This window comes from Narcine bancroftii, chromosome 2, assembly GCF_036971445.1.
Source record: "Narcine bancroftii isolate sNarBan1 chromosome 2, sNarBan1.hap1, whole genome shotgun sequence".
Lineage (NCBI taxonomy): Eukaryota > Metazoa > Chordata > Chondrichthyes > Torpediniformes > Narcinidae > Narcine > Narcine bancroftii.
The window spans coordinates 144,368,337-144,394,038 of record NC_091470.1 but is presented as its reverse complement, the minus strand read 5'-3'; the positions used below and the strand labels follow the sequence as shown (position 1 = coordinate 144,394,038).

General features: G+C 42.8%; 1 protein-coding gene across 12 annotated transcripts in view; it reads left to right on the top strand.

Moving 5' to 3' along the window:
• The window catches only part of samd11 (sterile alpha motif domain containing 11), a 264,528-nt gene that overhangs the window by 121,592 nt on the left and 117,234 nt on the right, over positions 1–25,702 (top strand). For 11 of the 12 annotated variants that reach the window (XM_069918370.1, XM_069918369.1, XM_069918376.1 and 8 more), the window contains exon 4: positions 6,093–6,176. The exons of the other annotated variant lie outside the window; for it this stretch is intronic. In XM_069918370.1, the coding sequence (XP_069774471.1) occupies positions 6,093–6,176 (84 nt within the window). The remainder of the gene's footprint in view (positions 1–6,092; positions 6,177–25,702) is intronic. 12 annotated transcript variants of the gene reach the window in all.

Here is a 25,702-nt window from a genome sequence, read left to right as displayed (position 1 = left end):
ATCTAGTGGGAATTTTCCTTATGATTTTTATCATTAACGATTGTTCGATTCAACAATCGACATTACCACCTGATGTCTCGCCTGCAATGTTCAAGCTTTTTTGTTAGACAGATAGATTTCCTGTAGAAAGTGGACATTATGGCTCCTGAACTATTTTCCCGATGGTAGCGGAGTGAAGAGGCCATTGGCCTGGGTGATGGGGGTCTTTGAGGATAGAGGCTGCTTTTTGAAGACACTGCCTCTTGTAGATGTCCTTGATGGAGGGAAGTCAGTGCCTGTGATGTCGCAAGCTGAATTAACAACCCTCTGGAGTTTTTTTTTTCTTGTCTTGAAAGTTGGAGCCTCCATATCAGACAGTGATGCAACCAGCCAGAATGCTCTCTATAGTACACCTGTAGAAGTTTCCGAGAGTCTTCGGTGACGTACCGAATCTCCTCAGAATCCTCACAAAGTATAACCGCTGGTGGGTCTTTATCATGGTTGCATCAACATGGAGGCTCCAGGACAGATTCTCAGAGATGCTGACACCCAGGAATTTCAAATTCTTCATGAGGAAAGCCTCTCAAAACTGCTTTTCTGTCAATATTCCCAATTTCCCGCCTATTTCTGCAAAAATGTAATGATCATTGACGTGGTTGTACTCGGTTTGAGCATTCCAAAGATATCCCTTCTCTGACTGAAGACTGGGAGTCTATGTTGACTAGATGGGCTGAGTGGTCTCTCCCTGCTGAGTCACACCTTTATGCGGAGATAAAGTAGCAGGACAGCACTTTTAGCGTGACACTGTTACAGTGCCAGCAATTAGGATTCGATTCCTGCACTGTCTGTAAAGAGTTTGTACGCTCTCCCCATGACCTGCGTGGGTTTCCTCTGGGGGCTCCAGTTTCCTTCCACTTTTCAAAATGTACGAGGCTTGTTGGTCAATTGGGCAGCGTGGGCTCATGGGCTGGAATGGCCTGTTACTGTGCTGTATGTCTACATTTAAATTTAAATATATATGGGAAATCATTTCCAGACCAGGATCCCAGTTAGAGAGAGGCAGGGTTAGTATTTTGAATGACCTGCAGGGGTTTGACCTGATGGCGTACATGGGTGATGGGATTGTGTGCTCCCTCCCTGACTGGGTTTCCCCTGGGGCCTCCGGTTTCCTCCCACATCTCAAAGAAGTTTGGGAGGTTAACTGACTGCTGTAAATTACCCATAATGGAAGCTCATGGGCGCCATGGTTACCATAACGGTTACCATGATGCTATAACAGCATCATCAATCCAGGTTCGAATCTGGTGCTGTCTGTAAGGAGTTTGTACATTCTCTGCCTATCTGTGTGGTTTATCTCTGGGTGCTCTGGTTTTCTCCCACCATTCAAAATGTATAAGGGATGTTGGTTAATTGAGCTATTTGGCCAGCACAAGCTCGTGGGTTGGAAGGGCCTGTTACTGCACTGTATGTCTAAATTTAAATTTAATTTATTTTTAAATTAAAAATGAATGGCAACAAAAGTCAAAGGTTGAGTTGGTGGGCATGTGTCAGATGGAATAAATTACAGAGGAAATAATAGAAGAGGAATGGGGCTGATGGGCTGAGTGGCCTCTCCCTGTATCATTATAATATGCCTCTTCCACATGGGGCAAGTCATCTCCTAGCAACTACCCAGCCAATGCCTTTTGAAGGACATGAAAGGGACGCGACCTGAGACCTTTTCTCCCCGCGGATGCTGCCTGACCCACTGAGTCCTTCTAGCCTCTTGTTGTTTGATCAAGCCTCCAGTGTACGCATTTCTTGTGTTACTCTCAGGGGTGGGCAACCTTTTAATTTTTAATTTTGACATACAGCACAGCCCACAAATATGTATCGGGAATGTAGGTTAATTGGGTGACATGGACTCGTGGGCCGAAATGGGCTGTTACTATGCTGTATGTCAAAATTAAATAGCTGCCCTCCCCTGCATGATATCACTGGATCTGTGTCGGCAGAGAATGCAGCAACTCTCCGATCACCCTCATACCACGGTGCTCTCTCATTCGGGGAATCCAACTGGCTCATTATCCACAGAGCTATTTTCCCAGATTGGTAGTTCAATAATCTTGCCTTTCATTGCATGTAATGTATTAATTCTGAAGACGAATTGTAACTTTCACAGTATGTGTTATCCATATTTAGATGTCGAAAAGCTCACTCATTTGACCACCAGGTAGTTATCAGCCCTTTTGTTTACAGTAAGCTGAATCAAAGGGTCTGAAATTGTCTAGAAACACAGAAATGCTGGAGGAACCCAGCAGGTCTTGCAGCACTATAGGAGACATTACTGACCTCCCACCCCCATCCTCCTTTGCTCTTGTTCGGTCTCTCTCTTTTCCCCCAGGTCTGCATTCACAGAGCCACCCCCTCCCCTAATTAGTTATCACCTTTCCTCTCTCCTGTGTCCCCTCCATATCCAATGAACACCATTTGTCTGCTGGTCTATACTTCACCCCCTACCCTTTCTTGCCTTATACTACATCTGATGCTCCCATTGTGGTGTTGTCTACATCGGAGAGACTAGACGAAAGCTGGGGCCTTGCGCCATTGAGAACCTCTGCTCTGTCTTCTCACCCCGCCACCACCGCCCATTCCTCTCTCCCCAGCCTTTTAATTCACTCAGCCCTTGAAGCAGGGCTGAGGCCTGAAACATCGGTAATATATCTTTACCTCATATGGGCTTTGCAAGACCTGCTGAGTTCCTCCAGCATTTGAGTTTCTAAGACAATCACAGCATCTGCAAAACATTGTATTTCACTGAAATTCTCTGTGATCATCCGATTGTACAAATACAATTCAGCCAGCAGATGGTCATCAGGATAAGGCCTTGATTAGTACTGTGAGAACACTTGCTTTGATCTAAACTGCAAACACAAACGTTGGAGGTTGATTCTCAACATTCGAGAGGCCCCCCCCCCCCACCCCCACATCAGGCGTTCACTGAGCTTGTTAGCCGTCTCTTGACTCTTGAACTAGCCATGCGCCCTCTGCAGAGACACACTGCTTGCTGATCAGGGTGCTTATCTAACATGCTGACATAGTCAGCCAGCAAGTGCTCTTGTGGACACAAGAACTGACAGTGGGAACCACAGGTGTCACTGATGCCACTCCATCATGTGCTGGGTGCATCACAGCCTGATATGGGGGCACCAATAACTCGGAGTGGAAAGCCCTGCAAAATAAAGCGTTCACACCCAAGTACATTGCAGGCGTGTATGTGTGCAGGCGTTCACCAGCACATGGGTCTGTTTAAGGGGCCATGAGAAAAGTATGCGTGTGCACAAATACTTCTGAGAAGATGGCAGATGACACAGCAGTAGTCGGCCTCATCAGCAACAACGATGAATTGAAATACAGAGAAGAGACGGAAAATCTCGTGAAATGGTGTGAGAATAACAACCTGAGTCTCAACGTGGACAAGACAAAGGAAATCAGTGTAAACTTCAGGAAGACCAGGGGCAACCGCCCTCCACTACACATCAACAACTCTATAGCGGAGAGAGGAGAGAACACCATGTTCCTTGGAGTCCACTCAAGTGACGTATCCTGGACACACAGCATCTCCTCACTCTTCAGTACGACTGAGCTGGGCAAGGTTACTGGCCACCATTCTGTCAACTTTCCACAGGCAGTCGACTAGTGCATCGGATTATAAACAACAGAGAGCATCACTGGGGTTGCCCCTCTCCCATTGATGGGATTTACAGGGATGGTTATTTAAAGAGGGCTTGCAAAATCATTTAGGATCTCTACCACCTCCCTTCCTCACACCCCCACCCCCCTCCCTCCCCTCCAAAACCACAGAGCATTTTCCAGCTACTCCCATCACGAAAGAGATACAGGAATCAGAACCACCAGGCTGAAAAACAGCTTCTTCCCACAGGCAGTGAAACTGCTGAATGACCCATAATGTTCCATGACTCTACTATTTATTAAGAATATTTATTTTAATACATGTATCATTTGTCTGTATGTGTTGTTCTTCACCGAGGACCAGAGAACGCCGTTTCACTAGGTTGTACAATCATACAATCAGATAATCATAAACTTGAAAATATGTGCATTTCTGCACGTGTGAGCGGACATGGAAGGTGTTCTGAGTTCAACATCAACTGGTGGAGCCAAACTATTCAATCCCATGTCAAAAGTGGAAATATATCTTATGTTTACCTTCCTAATGAAGGAAATTTTTGCTGCTTTGGAACTAGATATTTTAAGAGTAGAAAACATGGGGAACTTGCATTTTGATATGTGCCAAGAGAGTTTTAACTGGATGTTAAACCCAGTTACTTTCAAATGTGATGCATGCATTTCATTCCATCTGCTGATATGGTAACTGCAAAAGAAAGGTGAGGCTTGAGTTTAATAGAAAATAATCGATTACTCTCCAACCTTGACTTTATCTGCATTGCGAATAGGATTCTTACTTGAGGAATGGAACGGGGTGGGGGGGGAGGGGGCAGTCAACTTTTTTCTTCCAAAATTTGACTACCCTCCTCTTTTAATACGTTCACTGATCTCGACTTCAGAAATCTTCAGGGCTGGAGAAGAGTGACACTGTCAGCAAAAAGATATTCCTGCCAATCTCAGTTTTAAGTGTTCAAGACTGTCACACTAGTGGAAACCTCTTGACCTCTGCCATGTCATGACCCATTAGCAGCTCATGTTTCAGTGAGATCACACCCCTCCTTCCTCACATCTGAAGCACAAGATGATCCTCCACTCTGTGAGATATTCCAGCATGGTCTGTTGTAAATCTGTGGCACACTATCTAAAATAAACAAACCAACTGGTGGTTTATTGCTGGGATTTATGGGTCTGAGGGAAATTTAGTGAGTTTGCATAGCCTTGGATGTCCATAGCTGTGTAAGATATGTTTAATGAATCTTATAAAAGCATTCAAGGTGTATGAACTGCAGAATAAAGGCAAATGTTGGTTATGAAGGGAATATTGTTGCCATTGTGTATTTTTCCTTTACAATGTGTTGTAATAGACCTTTGTTTTAGCTATTCTTTGGCTTTGGATTCTTTGCGAGTGACCCATCCTGTACCTGTAAGGAGTAAAGAGGCTTGGATAATTGTCGATGGTATCCTTCTCCTGAGATGGCCCACTATCCTCTGGGAGAAGAAATTCCACAGTCTGCCCCCCCCTCCCCCAATCCTATTATCTATGTTCCCTTAATCAAGACTCTCTTAACTGGTGGAAACAACTCGTCAAGAACAGAGGCCTGCAGTAGATCAGCGTAATTAGAAAGAAAAGTGGTGTAGGTTTGAAGGGCTGAGTAGCCGACTGCCACTCCTGTTTCCTTGAGTAGTTCTGTGCGTGATAGCAGAAGGATTTACGAGGATTTGCCGGGACTTGATGATTTGAGTTATACAAGTTAGGACTTTATTCCTGGGAGTGTAAAAGAATGAGAGAAATTTGATAGGGGTGTTTTTAAAATCAAGAGGAGGATAGTTAGAGTAAATGCAAGTTGGCTTTTTCCACAGAGGTTAAGTGAGATACAAACCAGAGGACATGGATTAAGGGTGAAAGGGGAAAAGTTAAGGGGGGAACATGAGGGAGAACTTCCACAGAGAGAGGTGTGGGTGTGGAACGAGCTGCCAGCTGAAGTGGTGAATAGGGGCTCAATTTTAACATTGAAGAAAAATGTGGACAGATACATGGATGGGAGGGGTATGGGCTGGGTGCAGATCAGTGGGACGAGGCAGAAAAATGGTTCAGCATAGACTAGAAGGGCTGAAGGGCCTGCTTTCTGTGCTGTAATGTTCTATGATTCTATGTTAAGTTGAAGTTTGTGAAACTTATAATTGTATGTATCAAGTATGGGTAATTGAAGGAATTTCTTTCTCTATTTTTGAGTGAGGATCCAGTATAATTGGGTGGGAAGTAAAGCTCCCTCTACTCTCAACCCACAGTGACCCTCCACTTTGCCTACCTTTCATCATCTCCAGGTGTCATCCTTAGTCTGACTGCCTACTGAATGTTCTTTGCTGCCAGAGTTTGGGGGTAATTGTGTTGTGTAGCTCCTGTGCACTGCAAACTACATTGAGAATGATCAAACTCGTTTCAGATTGGACGCTTATGGCCAGCAGAGAGAGGAGATTTTCAACCCATCAATCTGTACTTCCTTGCACCCAGATCCCAGAGGTGAAAGGTCAGTGACTAAACCCCCTTGAATCATCCATTTTTTTTTAAAGCAAAAGAAAATGTCATTGCTTATTTGTACCACTTTCAGCGGACATTGAGCCCTCTTAGGCTTGTGGGTGGAAATACACTATAATTGACTTGGAGGAAGCACTTAATGTTCTTGGTATGATATTGGGTACAATTAGAAAGGTGCCTGGCTTATTTGCTTGACATTGCACACTGTTATGTAATAGAGCAAAAAATATATTGTGAAATGTGGACACTAAAAATGAGCTGAAATTCATTCCATTGAATAATAATACAGCACAGAAAATGTGAGTGAATGAAAAGAAAGACTTGCATTTGTTTGGAGCATTTCACATCCTCATACAGCCAGTTAAGTGGTTGCCCAAGCCAAAGCAAAATACTGCAAATGCTGGAAATGTGCAATAAACAGAAACCACATAGCACATCATCAGGCAGCATCTCTGGAGAAAGAGCCAGGGTTAAACTTTTATTAGAATTGGACTATTTCTAATGATAGAAATGTTTCCACAAATGGTAATGCAGTGCAGATCAGATGATCTGCTTCACTGGCACCGGGTTCTTGCCTGGTGTGTGCCCAGACAACTCGGGTTAACATTTCATCTGAATTATGCAATGCCCCTCAGACCTCCACTGGGCTCCCAGCCTGATGAGGAACTGGAATCTTCAACCTTGAGGTTGCAAGTGAGCTACCTCTCCACACCAGGCAAAAGAACCACTCTCATCTCCCTCAATTACTTAGATAAGTACATTTCACACTGTGACATTTCAAGAGCAAAGCCACAGGAAATCAACCTATAATACTGGTGACTTAATAAGTTCAAGTTTACTTGTCATCCAATTGTACCGGTACAAACAGTGTTCTCCAGCCCACAGTGCAAAACACACATAGTGTGTTTACAGACTAAACACACATACAGATGAACTATGTATATACGCAGTGCATATTAAAATAAATATGATTAATAAACAGTAGAGTCTCGGGGAGTTGTTTTAGCCATCACTCAGCATTCTCACTCCCCGTGGGAAGAAGCAGTTCCTCAGCCTGGTGGTTCTGGCACTGATCCTCCTGTATCTCTTTCCCTGATGGGAGCAACTGAAAGATGCTGTGTGAAGGGTGGAAGGGAACCTCAATGATTTTGTGCGCCCTCTTTAAACAACAGTAAATCCCATCGATGGGGGAAGGGAGATCCCATGATCCTCTCTACCGAAACAGTATTGAGCATTCTTACAGATATAATTAGACTTTAACATAGATAGGTGACTATTAATTATAAATTGGTGCAGCTGTTTACCAAGGGATGGACATCTGCAGATAAGAAAAGAATCGGATTTGGTTTTGTTTTCAGTAAACCTCATCAATAACAGTCACAACCTCTCCACTTCCCCTCTGATCCTGATGTGCAGAGAGTTCTTCCAAGTATTGGGAATGCTGAAGCCATTGGCTTGCTTGCAACCACCAACTCTGTGCCCTGACGGGTGATGCTGCAGCTGTTGACAGCACCCTGGGCATGACATTTGATTGTGAAATGTCCACACATCCACTCTATTGCCAAGACTCTCTCCCTCCAGCTGTGCAACCCTCCCCTACTGTCAAGACACAAGATTGCATGTATGTGATCTCTGGAGTTGATTGACCCAGTGCTCTGGTTGCCCAGAATTTGTCTTTGTGGTTGGAGCTCAGGACCTTGGCAACCAAAGTGATTGCCATCCAATTTGGAGTCTTAAGTTGGGAATGCACAAGATTAGCACCCCAGGATTGTAAGTCCTTCCTGTGACTGTGTGAGTTTCCTCTGGGCACTCTGGTTTCCTCCCCACCGCAAAGACTTGTGGGTTGGCAAGTTTATCAGGTTGTGTAGGTTACTTCATCATACGTAGACACAAATTTGGTTCCTCTGAAGATCCACAGAGATCGAGGCTCATTCACTCTTCACGATGCATTAACATCTCAATCTTAAAACTTCTGATTAAAACCTTCTGTACATTGGAGAGACTGGACTCAGTCTGGGAGATCGCTTCACCAAGCACCTTCGCTCTGTCTGCATCAATGAGAGAGATCTCCTCATCACCAGCCATTTCAATTCTGTGCCCCACTCACACGCCAATGTGTCTGTCCATGGCCTCGTGCACTGACTAACCAAGACCACCTACAAACTGGAGAAAGCAACACCTAATATTCCGTCTGGACACTCTCCAACTAGATGGCACCAACACTGACTTCTCAGGTTTCTGCTGGTCCACTCCCCATTCTCCCTTTCTTCTCCATCCCCCTGTCTCCTTTCCTCCAGCTCCCCACCCCTTCCCTCTCCATTTACAGCCATCCCGCCTCCCCCTGACTGCTGGTGTGCCCTCCCTCCTTTATCCACCTGTGACGTCCTGCCTGCCCCTCCCCCCACCATTTTGTCCAGGCACCTGCTGACATTTTGTTCATACCTTGATGAAGGCCTTGGTCCCGAAACATTGGTTATGTATCTTTATCTTTGCTCTATAAAGGACACTGTTTGACCTGCTTGGTTTCTACAGTGTAGTATTTTTACTTCAATCAGTGTTCGAAGACTTTCAAGTTTTACTCAAAACTTGTGATTCTTATTTTAAAAATGGCAGTCAGTACCACACCCTATTTCAAATTTCCTCCAAATGTTCTGAACCACTCCATATGTTTTATTGAGATAGTAGGCCATTCAGCCCACTGAGCCATGCTGCCTTGCAGTAGTTGATTGACCAACTAACCAACATAAGACATTGGAACAGAAATAGGCCATTCAGCCCATCAAGTCTTCCCCATCATTTTATCATGTCATTGGGTTGTGGGAATGCCTGAGGAAAAGCCACGGGGTGACAGGGTGAACACAATCTCCACACACAGTACCTGAGGTTCAGGACGTTTGTCCATCCTCTGGGTCAGATAGCCATGCCTTCAGTTGCCCAGGGTCTAAGCTCTGGAAGTGGCTCTCTAAATCTCTCCACCTCTCTCAGTTGTTCCCTAAGACCAGACAGCTGAAATATTCTTGGTAGTTGCAAAGATTCAAGATCTATAAAATATTATTTAAGTTTTTTTTAAAAATGAAAATGCTTAGTTCAAGCAAATGAAACAACTTGGAATTGGCCTCTTTCCCTTATAGCCTTTCTTCTCCATTGAAATTAATGGATTCATTGAACATCAACGCAGCCCAACCTGGCACAGGCTTAGTGAGTGGAATTCCTGCAGTTACTATTGGGGAAATAGTGGGTTAGAGCATAAGACATAGGAGCATAAATGGGCCATTCAGCCCATCGAGTCTGCTATGCCATTTCATCATGAGCGGATGCATTTCCCCACAGCCCCACTGCTCGGCCTTCTCCCCATTAATGCCCTGGCTAATCAAGAGCCTATCAATCTCTGCCTTCCTGCTTCACTGCTGATCCACTTGCCAGGGACAGAAAAAATACATCCCCCTCTGGGGATGGGTAAGTTACAGAGTCCTCCTGACAGAATGGAGGGTGGTTCCTCATAACCTTTACCCTGTTTCGCTGGAGAAATGAGTAGTTCTCATAACTGCAACACAGTACCATTTGGAAGAGGTCAATGCCTCAGGAAGGGGGACACTAGATGTCAACATCTCACGTCCAACACAGTTTCCAGTGGCTGATGTGCGACCACTCCCTAATCTGCTCCCATATCTCCTTTGAAGAGTCTGCCTTCAAATCAATGATAGCAAGAGACAAGTGGCCCATGAAACCCAATGTGAAAAGTCTACAAAGAGAGCTATCCTTGGACAGTGCTTGGCAGACAACACCACATCAGGAGAAGTCATATTACATCCAGGTCCACCATAATTTATTCTTGTGAAGAGATGCTTGGCTTTCTGAGCAGAAAAGCAACTGGAGTGGGTTGATAGGAATAAACAGGATGTGCAAGAGGAAAATGGATGCCAACATATGATGTTGCTCGTGTTACAGGTTATATTATGGTTATGGATAAATAGGTCTTTAAAAGAGATAGATTGTGGGGGTTTGGTGTAGGTCACTTCAGAAACAGAGTAACACTTCACAAAAGACGTCTCATTAAAATGCAAGAGCTTTGATGAAGCTGGACATTCAGGCTTCGGTTGGGCTTTGCAAAAGACAACTGAACTGCTTTGGAAAGAACTTCAAAAGCAGGTGAAAATGGAAAAGTCCGGGCTCAAGTGCTGATAAGATCTTTCAAAGATTGGGGTTGGAGCCTTGAGAGAGTTTTTGGTTTTAAAAAAGAGGGAAAAGAACAAACGGGATTCTTCTCTGTGTGAGAAAGAGAGAGAGAGAGAGGAGTCAGTTCTACAGTAGCAGTTGAGGCTGCAAAATAGCAAGCTGGCAGCTTGTTGAAAGACCCCATTTTGAAGACGGGTTTTGAGTTCTAAGTCCTTGGCATCCTTACAAGAGGAAATGGCAGGCTAGAGTGTTTTTCCTGAAATAAGGGAAACGAGAGGAACTCTGTGGTGACCTGGAAGAAGAGGTTATCATTTGGAAAACACATCATGGGGTAAGTTTCTTTGGCAAGACATTGAAGTGACTGATTGGAGAAATTCCATTTGTGTGTGTCCAATGAGCAACAAATCTCTCTCTGAAACCAACAAGAACCTTCCTGTGTGGCAACCATTTAACCAGAGCCTGGTGAAAATTCATAAATGTTGAATTCTGTACACAGTATAAGAATTGCCTGATACCGATGAACTTGAAGAAGTGAAAAGTAAATGATTGGACTGTGAAACAAAGAACTTTCCTGAACATATACACATTACATACATGTGCACTTAGAATTAGAAGGGGGTTAATAGTTATGTTAATAGAAATAAGTTAAAGTTTGATTTTTTTTACATGTTTAAAGAAAATTAAAAGCAACTTTGTTTAAGCAACCATTGTTTTGGTGAATTTCTATTGCTGCTGGGCTTTGAAGTCCTCTGGGCTGTAATCACTTTCTCACTGGCAATTGAAGATAGGGGAACAATGAGTGAGGAGGTCCTGAGACTCTCTGATAATATTGATGTGTGAGGACTCTACAGGACTCTGTACAGTCTGCCCAAAGATCCAGCCTACAGAGAGCTATGAACAGAGATAAATTGATCAAAGACAGGCAGGCAGAAGGAGCCTCCTGCACAGAATATGTTGGAGATCATCTCAACTGTGACTCCTTCCTTGACACAAACACTCTTTTTTTGAATATCTTTTGATTTTTTTTTACAGACTCAAAATAATTTCAACAATTAATACAGATACCATCTTTTTCAACATTCGTGGAACGTGCAGAGTCTGTGTTTAATTTCCCCCCCACTTTGCCCCCAAACACATAACCAGACCAATTATACAAATATTAGTAAATATGTGGGGTTCAGAGCCCCCACCAAAGACCTAAAAAAGGGAACAACCTAAATAACACAAGTAAGAAATAGAAGAAAAAAACAAAAACAAAACAAACTTTAAATAAAGGGCTAAAAGAAAAACACACCCGTCGCCTGTACCCTGTTCCATTTCCTTAAATCCGATCCTTTTCCTACTAAAACAGGTTTTTATTGTGTCCACATTTCACAAATATGGCTGCCACACTTTATGAATGTGTCATGTTTCCCCTTAGATAGCAAGTGATTTTCTCCAAGGGAATGCAATTCTGAATTTCGATATTCGATCATGTGGTATTTAACTGGGTGTCAGATCGCCCCACATAACCGTTATGACCCTCATGAACTGAATTTGATATTTGGACAGAGTAAAATTTACATTTCCAATATCTCCTAAATGGTACAACTCTGGATTTGGGGAAAATCCACTTTTGTAAATTTTTCAAAATGTCCTTCAGTTCTTTCCAGAAGGGTCTCACCTTTGTACAGAGCCGGGTGAAGTCGACAAAGGTTCCAATCTCCACACCTCACCAAAAGCACATTTCTGAAATTTCAGGCTTTGATTTATGTAATTTCTGTGGTGTGAGGTGACACAAGCACCCTTAACTCCATTCCAACTTCATCGTCAACTCTGACCAACAAGGAGCCAAGAAAGCCATATGTCACAGTTACGAGGGCTTGGGTCAATGGTTTCTCTGCTGAAGTTACATCACTTGGCAGAGAAATATCATCGACAGTTTCATAACCTCACCCCTCCCCAAATGAGTGTAGAATCTTAGAGATTCACACTTTTACAGCACAGAACCAGTCCCTTCAGCTCAACTTGCCCACACTGACCATCTGTTTGCTTTCAGCCCAAATTGCTCAAAACTAAAAAAAAAAAGGACCTGCCAGGAGATATTGCAGGTAACACAATTGTGACTAAGCATCAAGAAAGGAAATGGTTGCAGTAATGGCGGAGGAGTCTCCTTCTGCTCAGCCTTGGAGAAGGTCTTCTCCAGGATCCTCCCCCACAGCGGCAGAAGAGCTGTTCACAAAACCCACCCATTGGATTAAAATAAAACCACTGTGCTAGAGAAACTCAGCAGGTCAAACAGTGGACTTTTTGTAGCAATGATACATAACCAACTTTTCGAGCTTGAGCCCTTCATCAAAGTATCCCCAGTGGATGTGATATTTGTTGTATATTAGCTCCAGGAGAAATGCAGGGAGCAGCACCAATCATTGAGTGTGGACCTCTCTTACTTTCCAAATATCGATGATTTAACTTCTGTCGTCTTCACTGTGGAGCAAGAAGATGCAGCCAATGGCCTGATATGTGTAAATGGACAAATTTGAATGCTGGACTCCAACCATTGTCAGTTGGTTTGTTGAAGAATGCAACAGAATACAAAACATCTATAAAATAATAGTTTCCTACAAAGCTGCTGTACATCAGTATTCCTGGCCATAAGGTACATGATGAAGCCTTAGAAAATCTGTTCTACTTCCCACTGCTAAAGAATCTCAGATTCCCCAAAAAATTAAATAAAAAAAGATCTCACGAGGCATTTCAGAGAACGTTTGCTTTGATATTCTCCTTCATCTGAGGAGAAGGATCTTTGAAGGTCAGTAGTTCCAACCCAGCTCATTACCCGTCTACCATGCAGCAGTGATATGTGTCTTGTGTCTGAGTACACGGACTACCTTGGGCAGATAACTTGAGGTCCTGACAAGAGGGTGCTGGATCACATCAGAGGTTTGGATCTGGAGCTTGGGTTGCCAGTGGTTTGGACTAAAGGTGGCTGTAGGAGCGCTGGAGGCGAATCCATGGACACTTAGTGACTCGGGGGGAACTCTCTTCTGCTCTTTGCTGACTGTAAGGGGTACTGGGCAATTAGTGCTGATGACACATCTTTGCCTTTTAGTAGACTAAAGGAAATATTGTATAATCAGTTTTATTACATGACAATAAAAGAATCTTGAATAAAATATTCCCTGTGCAAATCTTCCAATTTCACTGCCAGGACCAAGGTCAGCCTCCCCCGCAACCGCACGGTGCATCTGTCCATCATCCACTCCTCACTAAGATCTACCAATTTCCTCACCTTCCCCCTTACCTCTTTATACTAACTATCATCCAGTCTTAATCTAGATGCAGGGTGTCAACCAAGACATTAACCATTGCTCTGCCTCCACAGATGCTACCTGTCCAACCGAGTTACCCCAGCCTACTCTCATATTCCGATCTCCCAGCACTGTTGTCTCTGATGGGCAGACACATCACACGTCCTCTCAATGTCAGGCACGGATATAACTTTTCCCAAGAAACAGACATAAAATTTAAAGGCAACAGATAATGATGCAGAAAACTTGTCAATGCCTCTACTTCCTCAAGAGTTTGCGGAGGTTTGGTGTGACATTAGAAACCCTGGAAAACTTAAACAGATCTGTAGTGGAAAGTGTGCTGGCCAGCTGCATTGCAGCTTGGAATGGGGACATCAATACCCCTGAGTGCAAAGCCCCTCCAAAAGGTAGTGGACACAGACTAGAAAATCACAGACAAAACTCCTCACCATTGAGAACATTTACAGAAAACATTGCGTCAGAGAGCAGCAACAATCATCAATGATCCACATCACCCAGCACACATGCCCTGTTCTCTCTGCTGCCATCAGGAAAGAGGTACAGGTGCCACGAGACTCGCACCACCAGATTCAGGAACCCCTCCACCATCGGACTCCTCAAACTCAATCAGGGACTCACTTAAGGACTCTTACTTTGTACATTGTTTATTATTGAATATTTATTTTCTGAATTGCACAGTCAGTTTGTTTGCATTTCCTTCTTGTTTACATTTCTCTCTTTTGTATATACATCTTTTCTTGAGTTCAGTTTGTTGCACCACTGGTAAGTAGAAATTCTACCTGGCCTGCAGGGAAAAAAAAATCTCAGGGTTGTATGAGATCTCGCACATGTACTCTGGCAATAAATCTTAACTTTGATATGAGCCTCTGCTAGACGATGCTCTGTGCCAATGGTCAGGAACTCTGTGAGGCCAAATCAGAAGGAAATTGGATAAGCACTTGAGAGAGGTATGGAAAGGTAAAGGCAGTCATTGAGTACAGTAATAAGGACTTCAGCCCAATGAGACCGCACCATCCACGTGGTAATACTCATTCTTTTCCCTTTAGCTTCCCTAGATTTGATCATTCACTGACACTAAGAGCAATTTCCCTTTTAAATCCAAGGGGAAAGAATCGGGGAGTGGGATGGGATTGGTTCACAAGAAGGCGGAATTATCTCAAGGGCCAAAAGGTAGTGCCTTGATGATGGGTAGGTGGCTTTTGGGGAAGGACAGGGAGTTTCTGGAGAGGACAGGAAGGTTTGTCTCCCCCCCCACCCCTCCCCCCAAGGAAAAATCAAAATGCACAAAAGCCACACGAGTAGCTATTGAATGAAATGAGGTCCACCCACAGACTCTTCTGATGGTTGTCTGACTGCTTGTGCCTTCAGTGATCTTATTGCTGTTTCAGATTTCAGGGACATTTAGAAACATTTGGGGTCAGTGTAAAATAAATTAAAAAAAAAACAAAGGAGCATCTTTTCAATGAATGTAGGTTTGGTTAATGTAGGAGATTAGCACAATGATATTACAGCGCCAGCGACTCAGGTTTCAATCCGATGCTGTCTGTAGGGAGTTTGTATGTTCTCCCAGTGTCTGCATGGATTTCCTCTGGGTGCTTCATTTTCATCCCTCTCTTAAAGAAGCGTACAGGGGGTTGTTGGTTGATTGGGTGCAATTGGGCAGCATGGTTCTGAAGGGCCTGTTACTGTGCTGTATGTCCAAATTTAAACATTTAAGAGATGCTGTTCAAATTAAGGGATCAGTGGAATTTGGAGTAAAGCTGAAGGGCCAGATGAAAAGTTCACCTGCTCCATCGGCTCAGTAAAGCACATGACGGCGGTGGAGTGAGAGGCCAAATACACTGAGATCTGACTTCCAGCAACTTTTCAACCTCTGTGCGGATTTGCAGATGTTTGGTTACAGCTAGCCCATAACTCACATGACCTCTCTATAGAGTCTCTGATTGTCCACTGGTGCCTGGCTTCTGGCTCAATGGTGGACTCTGTTCCTTCATCCCCAATTTCCTGGGGATTGTCCCGTCCTCTCCCCCACCAGATACCTCATCCTGCCTACCCTCCAAACAGCGCTGATTCACAGTTAATCATCTCATCCCCTGGTGGAGAGATCCAGACTGTTATTATTGACGTCATTATATTTTGCTTTGACTAGGATGAAGGTATTGACAGCTAAGGATGTGATTAATGAAGATTTTCTCCTGTGTTTCCACCCTGTATATGGTGATAAGCAAGACTTATCTGTCTAAGCTTGTCATTTGCTTGATCCAGGCCTCAATCGAGCTTCAGCTGACTCAGGTACTGCAGTGTTACTCTTGTCGACACACATTTTGACCTTGCTTGTCTTGGGGAAGCTATGGTTTATAGGTCACCCCTGGCCATTGTAGATTTCCCAGTAAACCCAAGGAGAACTTTGGGGAAAGTTGTTAAGGGGTTTGTCTTTTATAATTTATCCTGAAACGACCTATTAGACATTGCTTAAGAGAACTTGGCCAATGAACAAGTAAAATTTTGAGCTGCCGATGAGCAGGTGAACTGTCTTTATAATATCTGGTCAAGATCTTGCATTTAATCCTGACACTTTGAGACAGCAGATCATTAGTAAGTAAAATAATGCTGATTTCTAAAGACACACTTTAATCTTGTATATTTTTGCAATAAAAGCAGACAAAAACTAGCAATTGTCAACCCTTGTTGACAATTTAAAATGGAATTGTTTGTTTTCAGTAAATGCATCCTTTCATTTCTGAGATTAATTGTTTACGCTTAATTCTGTCATCTGATGTGGGCATGGTAGCAGGGACACCATTTTATCATCTGTCCCAACACGCCCACGAGCATTGTGATGTGATGGGCCTCTGAACAACATCATTAGCTGTGTCTGGGGAGGCTGCATAAGGACAGGAGGCTTCACTGCCTGTAGAACATTGGCGAAGCAGGTTGACGGCCTTGCAACTGCCTGCACAGGCCTTTGCATTCATAACCATTTTGTGTCTGATGAATCATTATCTGCTAAAACTCTCCAAAAATTAAGGAAAACATTATGAAATCTGTTGGGCTTTCCTACTGTCAATAATCTTAGGGTTTTGAGTTTTCTGTGAAGGCTTGCTGTCTTTTTTGTTGCATCCATACCCACACTCTGTGGCCTTTCTGGAATGGATTCATAATATTCTTTCCATAATAGATTTATGCTTAGTTGCACATTGTATGTCTTGTGAGCCAGACCCAAAAAAGATTTATTCGTTGCTCAGAAATAACTTGCCTCTTTTTGGGGTGAAATCACGTCTCAGTACAATTTTGAAGGATGGTTTTGGCCACTTAGGCCTGGTTGAGACTGCTGCCTTGTCAACTAATCTCATACATTCCATTCCCTGTCACCCTGCAAATTATTTTTCCTCAACCAGTTCCCTCTTGAAGCCCTGATTGAATGTTCTTCCAGCATTGTCAAAGGCAATGAGTTGCAGTTTAGTTTAAAAAAAAGTCATGCGAATTCTTTAAAAGCATATGGCGTGGTAACAGGCCCTTCTGGCCCATGAGCCTGTGCCATCCAATTACACCCAAATGACCTGCAACCCTGGTACATTTTGAAGGCTGGGAGGAAACCAGAGCACCTGTAGGAAGCCCCCACAGGCACAGGAGAAAGTACAAACTCCTTACAAAGAATGGTGGATTGCTGGTACTGTAATAGCATTGCCCGCTAGTTCCAGACTCTTATAACAGTTTCTGATGATGGACACAAAACAAACTTAATGGTAAATTATATTCAAATGTATAAAAAAGTAAATCTTCTCATTGGGAGGGTCGGTACATTGTGAAATCCAACAAGAGAAGGTCAAGTCGTCTTTATTTATTGTTCATGCCATGCTTGCGTGGTAAAGACGAGATTGCGTATTGGTGATCTGGAAAACAGGACTTCTCATCAACTTCCTCGTAAAAACACCAAAATGTTGGAGGAACTCAGCAGGTCTCTCCTTGAGGGCTCATGCCTGAAACCTCCTGTAGACGCTGCAAAACCTGCTGAGTTCCTCCAGCATTTCTGTTTTTACTATCTGCAGATTTTTGTGTTTCCCTCCTTGTGGTGAGGGACGCAGAGTTTTATTCTGTTTTCGTGATTTAGCACAGGCCAAGAGAAGAATAATTCTGAGGAAAAAGAACCTCAAACAAAGTAATTGTCACTGGAAAAGAGCTTTCTTCTCTATTCTAGCGTAAAAGCTGCTAGATCATACACTAAGCTGCATTAAATAGAGAATAATGGCTCCCTGTGAGTGATTACAAGGCACTAATCTCACTGAGCTGGGCAAATGATGTCATAAACCATAAGGGTGAGTTTATAACCATCATCTACAAACCTGAGATTGTTGGCTTGAAATCATCGCAAGGAAAGTATGTCTTTATGATTTGTACCCAAGTTGAAATTTTTTTTTTGCAGATGGGTCTGATTTGCTGCTGTCAAGGTTTGTGCAGGATTGAGATACATCATAGAAAACTCATTTGATTGATAGGAAATAATAGTCAGTATATTTAATTATCAGGGGTTCTCGATCTGCTGTATATGTGTGTGTAAAACACAATTTCCATTTCTGTGTTCCTGTATGTTAATTGGGATTATGCAGGTTTAGGAAGTTCAAGAAACATGTTAAAATATTGGAACTTTTTTTAAAAACTTGTACAGAAGGTGTAAGAATTAATTCTTAGATGTGATAAGCATTGCCAGGATCTGGATCATAGTCTCTCTGCTGAGTTTTCTTGAAAATATCTTCGCCTTGGTAATAATCTCAGAAATTTCTCTGCTCTGGTGATTACCACCCCCAGTGTTAAAGTGATCTTTCTGACATTATTTCCAAATACTTGGATTATTCAGCTCAGCCAAGAAAGAACCATTCTGCTCTTAACTGTATGGTAAATTAATGTAATGTACTGTGGTTCCCAATCCTTTCAGGATTACGTAGTGTATGATTCATATGCACTAGAGGGCAGATCATGTTATAGGAGATTGGAATGCTGACAAGAGGATGAAGCATTGTAGCTTGTCAATGATAAATTAAAGCTCTATTTTCTTCCTGTATCCAATGGAAAGATGAACTGCGTTACATTGAGAGGGAACTGTGTAACACTGAGAGGAGATTCTGCAGGGTTTTCCTTGTTGAGAGTGCCTTCCTGCAGTCACTTTCAGTTTGCCAGCCTTCAGTTATAAGGGGCCACATGTAATTTCTGGCTTGCAGCATCCTGTGCAGTCAAAGCTGGACAAAGGTTGCTTCAATCTGACCTTGCGTGATGTGCGGTGCACTGGGTATTAAAGGCAAGTATCTATCCAGTTGTTGCTGAGACTGACTGTGTACAGCTGTTTATATTTTTGACAGGCAAGGTTTGTGTGTCTATCAGGACAGCAAACAGTTCCGTTATAGAGTTGGAGAAATGTTCGTCTTTTTTCCCCTGCACATCAATAAAAAAAGAAGTTGATCTTCATTGCATTAAATGAATTGTTATTCTTAGTGCACAGAATAGATTCAGATACTTGTGTGGTTGTGGTGTGCATCTCTGTCCAGTTAGCCTTTTCTGGGGTCGTGCCCACACCTGATTTAAAGATTAGGCAGTGAAGGACCGGCCATAAATACAGGTGCTTTAAGTGCAAGTGGTGAAATTACAGTTAGTCCTTAATCTTTTTAAATAAAAAAAAATTGCTGGGCTGAGCCTCCTATTTTCAGAGGTTTGCCCAGAACCCCAGTGGTGGGGCAGGAAGTGCAACTGCCTTGTAGCTCTAGAAACATTGGTTCAATCCCGACCTCCAGTGCTATCTGTGAGGAGTTTGAATGTTTCCCCTGTGACCGCGTGAGTGCTCTGGTTTCCCTCCCACCTCTCAACGAAGATTGGTAGGAAAATAGCTCTTGTGTGTACAGGGGAGCTGTAGAATCTGGGCTGGTGGTTGATGGGAATGTGGGGAAAATAAAAACAAGGATAATATGGGGTTAGCGTAAATGAGTATGAACTCGGTGGGCTGAAAGGTCTGTCTCCATGTGGTAACAATCTGCTTCACTGCTCACAGTGTATGAATGGACGTACCACCAATCTAGTGGATTAGATCATATCAGTTTGCATTTTCATGCAGAGTTTAGAGCACCCATTCTCAGTGAGGGTTGTGCATCCCACCTAGACATCACAGCACATTTAAGTGGTGGGGGGGGGGGGAGGCATGGACTGAAATAAAAATTATTTTTTATGTATTGATAGGGAAAAAAGTATGGAAGAAATCAACTAAACGACTGCTACATGGGGAAGGGGGGCCATAAACTTTGACCAGAGTCCTCAGGGAGCCACGGCCAAAAAAAAGGGTTGAGAATGGCATGTGAATGGTTCCTACTTTGGCATTAAATGAAGTATTGCTGTATCATGAGGCTTCTAATACAAGGCATGGTGGTTTGATTGTGAAACCACACCGTAGTCTCTGAAAATGAGATTAATGGGATTTCTCGAGTAGCTTTCTTTTCCTTGATAAAAGAAGAGCTTTTATATAATTAGTGAGGTACGGCATGAAAGGACTGGTACATTAACTGTCCCTCTCCTGGTTATCAATAATGCTAGTCCTGGCTAGCCACTTCTGACAGTCTCTCTTTAACTCCTTGAGTGCCAATCAGAGGCAGGCAGACATATTGTTTATAGTCATTAAGCAATGATGAGATGAACACTGAGCTGAGAATCACAGAAGTCCAGCTATGTTGCAGCAAAACTGAATTGTGAAAGAGAAAGAACAGTTTTGTTGAAGTAAAGCACGAAAGTCTGCAGACGCAATGATTAAAGTAAAAGCTGGAGAAACTCAGCAGGTCAAACAGAGTTCTTTATATAGCAAAGATGACTATACATAATCGGCGGTTCAGAATTGAGCCCTTCATCAATGAATGGAAAAATGTAGGTAGGTGCCTAAATAAAATTGTGGGGGTGGGGAGAGGAGCATGGGCCCACGGATAATGACCGGATAAAGGAGGGAGGGCACAATTAAAGCTACTTTCTTTATTGTTATCAGTACTGATTGAAGGAGTGCTTTCTGGAAAACTGCCAGTAGATTGTAATGGGTTTTTTAAATAGTGGTCTGTTCCTGGGGTGGTGGTGGAAGTAGACATGGTAATAGGAGGCTTCGAGCATGGATCTCTTGCAAGCAGAAAATATTTAGTTGAATTTGACATCCTGTTCAGTGGAGACATCATGGCTTTAAATTTTCTTTCTTTTTAAAATATTTTTATTGATATTTGTCAGTAATAATGTTTTGTATAGTTATGGAATCTGCGACAGAGAAGAGAAGATAAAGAGAAGCGCTGTGAGAATAATCGTGCATATGAATTCCCAAAACACAGCCGTAATAATAAAGAATGAACCTGATAAATTAAAAATTTTCAAAACCCCTCTCCCTAAACAAGGTTGAAAGTTAATATTGATGAGACAAAGTAGCTCACTCTGAAGTGGGATAGCAAAGTGCCAAAATTTTGTATTAACACTGAACCTAGAGATTATGGTAATAGCCCATGGACGGGCCTCATAACTTTTGGAATGCAATGTTTGAATCATTAATTGCATACAAATTTAAACAGGTTTTTAATTTTAATTTAAATTAAAATTTTTAATTTAGGCATACAGCACAGTAACAGGCCCTTTTGCCCAATTACACCCAATTAACCTCCAACCCCCAATATGTTTTTGAATGGTGGGAGTAAACCGGAGCCCCAAGAGGAAACCCATGCAAACATGGGGAGAACATACAAACTCTTTACAGACAAAGGATTTTAACCCTCTCCCGATCATTGGTGCTGTAACAGCATGCCAGCCTATACAGGCCCCGTTCGATGGGAGCCTGTTCCTATACTGTATTATTCTGCTCTACATGGGGCAGACAACACCTGTGGAAAGGGAAGCAGAGGTGAAGATTCCTGCTGAGTGTTTCAAGCACTTTCTGTTGGTCTTTTAGACTTCCATTTTCCATTTTTCATTTCGGTAGTTTTGAGTTCACGACTTTGACTTAATAATTCTTTCCTGTTGTAGATTGCAAGAAAATATCCAACAAAATGGAGGCAATGTGTTCCTGTGGGTCACTTTGTGTCAAGTCTCAGGGGATTTAGTGATAGAAATGAACTTTTGGTAACATAATGAAGTTTGCAGCAATAGTAGTTTCTTGTTGGGAGCTGGATTCTCTTTTGATTGTCGTTTTCAGTTCGACATCTTAATCTAATCTGCACTAATCTGGTATTTGAAATTATTAGGGGATAAAAATAATCGGATGGCTTTAAAAATGCCATCGTGCTATTAAAATGTGCTTTGATGGTTTGGAACCATGGTGTTGAGGTGGATGATGCAGAGGGGCAGATGATAAGCAAAACTTTATTAAAATAAAGTTCCCAGTGTTTAGACTGGCAATTTCCAAGCAATTTTACCTCATGCCAATGTATGTTGATTGGGATGGTTTGCAGTCAACACCTAATATTCCAGGACCCTGAATTTTCTCCCAGAAACAACAATGGAATTGTCTGTTTTGTTTGAAGTCACCACTATGAAAGTAGAGTGCAGAAGAAGAATTTGGATTAAGGTTTAATGTGAAGAGAATCTGACCATGCACATTAGGTAATCAGCACAGCCTTGGAATAAAGACCAGACTATTTGTTTAAACCTTTGGTTGCTAAAATTGTCTTTGAGGAAGTCCCCCAATCCATAATTTGTGTCTTTATTTCTGTTGAGGAGAAGTGTCTGGGAGGAGAGAACGATTGTGTAATTGTCGAACCATCAGCTGCAGTAAAACTCCAAACCTTAAGTCAGACTCAAAGGACAGCATGCTGGTATTCGGAAGCAGTAAGGGTGATTGCTCCATGCGCACTATTAATGGAGGGACCCTTTTGTTAATGAGTTAATTTTGGATATTGGAGGACCTTTCCAAAGCCTGTCACACTCTCTTCTCCCTTGGATAGAAGATTCATGAACTTGAAAGCATGAGCCTCCACATTTAAAGACAGCATTTTCCTGCTCACTCTCTGAAATGGACCTCTCCTCAGTAAAAGATTATATACCCTGCACTTTGTCTTGTAACGCTATATTCTGCACTCCTTGACTTGCTGCACCCTGCAATTGGGTTTTGTTGTTGTATGACCTGCCTGGATAACACACAAAACAGAAATCTTTCACTCAGTGCATGTGACAGGCATTCAAAAATCATTCATCGACGTGGGGTATTGGGTGGCTTGAATGTGCAACTAGAAACAGTGCTTTTTCATTAAATGGTAAATAACGTTTGAAATTGTTTAGAAGAACTGTCAGATGCTTTTTTATTCACTGGAAAGTCTTGTTTCTGTTTAAAGACTTGTAGCTCCGCAATCGACCAATTTTGAGTATGTGACAGGTGAAGTGAGGGGGAAAGTGGGGAGTAAAACTGAAGGGTGTGGTTCTAAAAATGAGTATAGGAGTGGAGGATACAATCAGGACTTATGGTCATGATCATGTCATGAAGTTCGTTGTTTTGCAGTAGCATCACAGTGAAAACATTTATATAAACCATCTTACAAAATAAATAAAAATAGTGTAAGAAAATGTCAAAGTCAGGCAGTGTCTGTAGTATCAGATTGAACACAGACCAGGTTAGAGGTGTTGATCACCTCAGCTGCCGGATTTATGTGTTTGTATATATACTATTAAAGGCTGGAGCTCACCAGAGATTAGTCTTTGGGTTTCAACTGACTGGAAGTTATAGGCTGGGCACAAGAGAAGACTATGGGTGTTCTTGATGCTCAACCAGTTCTTGGTTATGGTGCACCTGCAAGTAGGATAGTGAAGATCGAGGAGGTGAGTGTTGGCTTCCTGGAGCTTCACTGAGCTGAGATACAAAATCATGAGAGGAGTAGATTGGATTAATGCAGAGAGACTTTTCCCATTGTAGGGGAATTGGAAACTAGAGGACGTAGATTTAGGATGAGGGGGAGAGGTTCAACAAGAACCTGAGGGATGGTGGGTGCATGGAATAGGGTGTATCAGAAAGAACTCAGATATTAGGTACATTTTTTGGTCTGTCTTTTGGCAGGCAACACTCCTCCACTCAAACCACTCCGTCTGTCGTCCAGAAGCAAACAATCCTCTTAGCCAGAGGAGATGGCTGAGACAGGGATTACGGAATAAAATGATGGATATGTGGAAAAGGATGTTTAAGAAGTATATGAGCAGGCAGGTGGGACTAGCATGGGTGTGACATTTTGGTCAGCTTGGGCAAGTTGGGCCAAAGGACCTGTTTCCACGTATTTGAAACAATTAAACACGGTTCTTACCTGTTCATAATCTTCAGACAGTTCCTTCAAGAACTGAATTTCCAACTTCTTTGGAACAGCTGGAGCGTGTGTGAAGGAAGCTCCACCAGTTAAAACAGAGCTTTCACCTCCCTGTGTGCCTATTCAAAGTGCCTCACACCACAATTCCTGCCATTGACGCCATTTAATTGGCCTATCTGGGTGAGAAGAGCCTGTCTCTGGGGCAAGCTGGGCTTGGGAAATCTCAAACTAAAAAAACAAACGATGGGAGAACTCAGTGGGTCGAGCAGCATCAGTGGGGGAAAAAGGCAGAAGTCGATGTTTCGGCTCAAGACAATACACCTGGGACGTTTGACTCGCCAACACTCATTTTTGGGCTGTGAGAACCAATCTCTGTGGAATCTTAGACCAGAAGGGGACCATTCGGTCCATGTTTTGGTGTCCCTCACCATACTATCTATTCCAATCGTCTTGTCCTGCTGTCTCCCTCCGGCTCGCACCTTCTTCTGTTAACAGTTTCCCAGAGGATGTTGGAATTATATTACTGTAACAGAGCTTGAGTGAACAAACGGAATGAGTGTCAGGCCAGTTTGTAACTCAGTGGGGATGTGAGCATAAGAAGGGCAGATTTCCAGGAGCATCTTATTACTACGTCTAGTTATTGATTAACATAATTAGAGAATGATTAATAACTCCTTTTGAATTAATCTCTTAAACTTCTTAAAATAATTGTGTATTAACACATGTAACCTGTCAGCTCAGGAGAGATAAGAAGCAAAATTGCTTGATGTGTGAATCTGAGCAGATTTTTCTTCAATCCATTTTTTTCCCCTCCTTAAGATACTTTATGGAATTAATGTCTGTTTACCCATGCAGACATCCTGATTGGGAGACGGATTTTGGGCTGGTGGATAGAGCAGATTGTTTGTTTCTGGAAGACAGACGGAGAGGTTTGAGTGAAGCCGTGTTGTCTGCCAAACCCTGTGTGCTGCAAATCCGCAGACAGACAATACTTAAAACGTGCCTAATGTCTGGGTTCATTCTGACATGCACTTATTTGGTTAACAGAGATAGATGGTAGGTTAAAGCTCTCCTCTCGTTGGACTGGGGGAATATTGGGGTAGGGGTGGGGATAGGGAGTGTAAGACCAGTTGGCATTTGAGATGCTCTCTGTTTAAATGGATGGACCAGTTAGGAACCACCCTTCTCCATTGCTTGCTGACAGTAAGTTGTGTGATGGGGGTGGCAGTGATCCAACATCTCCCATGTCATGCCCAGGTGAGGCTTGTGTAACCATGGGAAATCAACGGTTTCAAATTTTGCAGGCAGCACGGTTGGTGTAGCGGGTTCGAACCCGCCGCTGTCTGCAAGGAGTTTGTCCATTCTCCCTGTGACTCCTTGCACTTCCTCCAAGTGCCCTGGTTTCCTCCCACCCTGCAAAGACGTATGGGGTTAGTCAGTTAATTGGTCACATGGTGAATCAGGACGACGCTGGCTCATGGGCTGGAAAGTCCTGTTACAGTGCTGTATCTCTAAATTAAGATTCATTTCAAGCATTTCAATCACCATGCAATTATAGGTAGTTTAGCAGGAGTAATTACAGCACAGATCACAAGATAAAAGAACAGAAGTAGGCCATTCGGCCCTCTGCCCTTCAGTCCCATTTGAGAGCTAACAAGGTTATGCTTTGTTTGAAAAAAATAACCTGAGAATTAAAAATGCATTGGATTAGGCTGTATTGGGATCTCTCGTTGCAAAATATCTGTTTG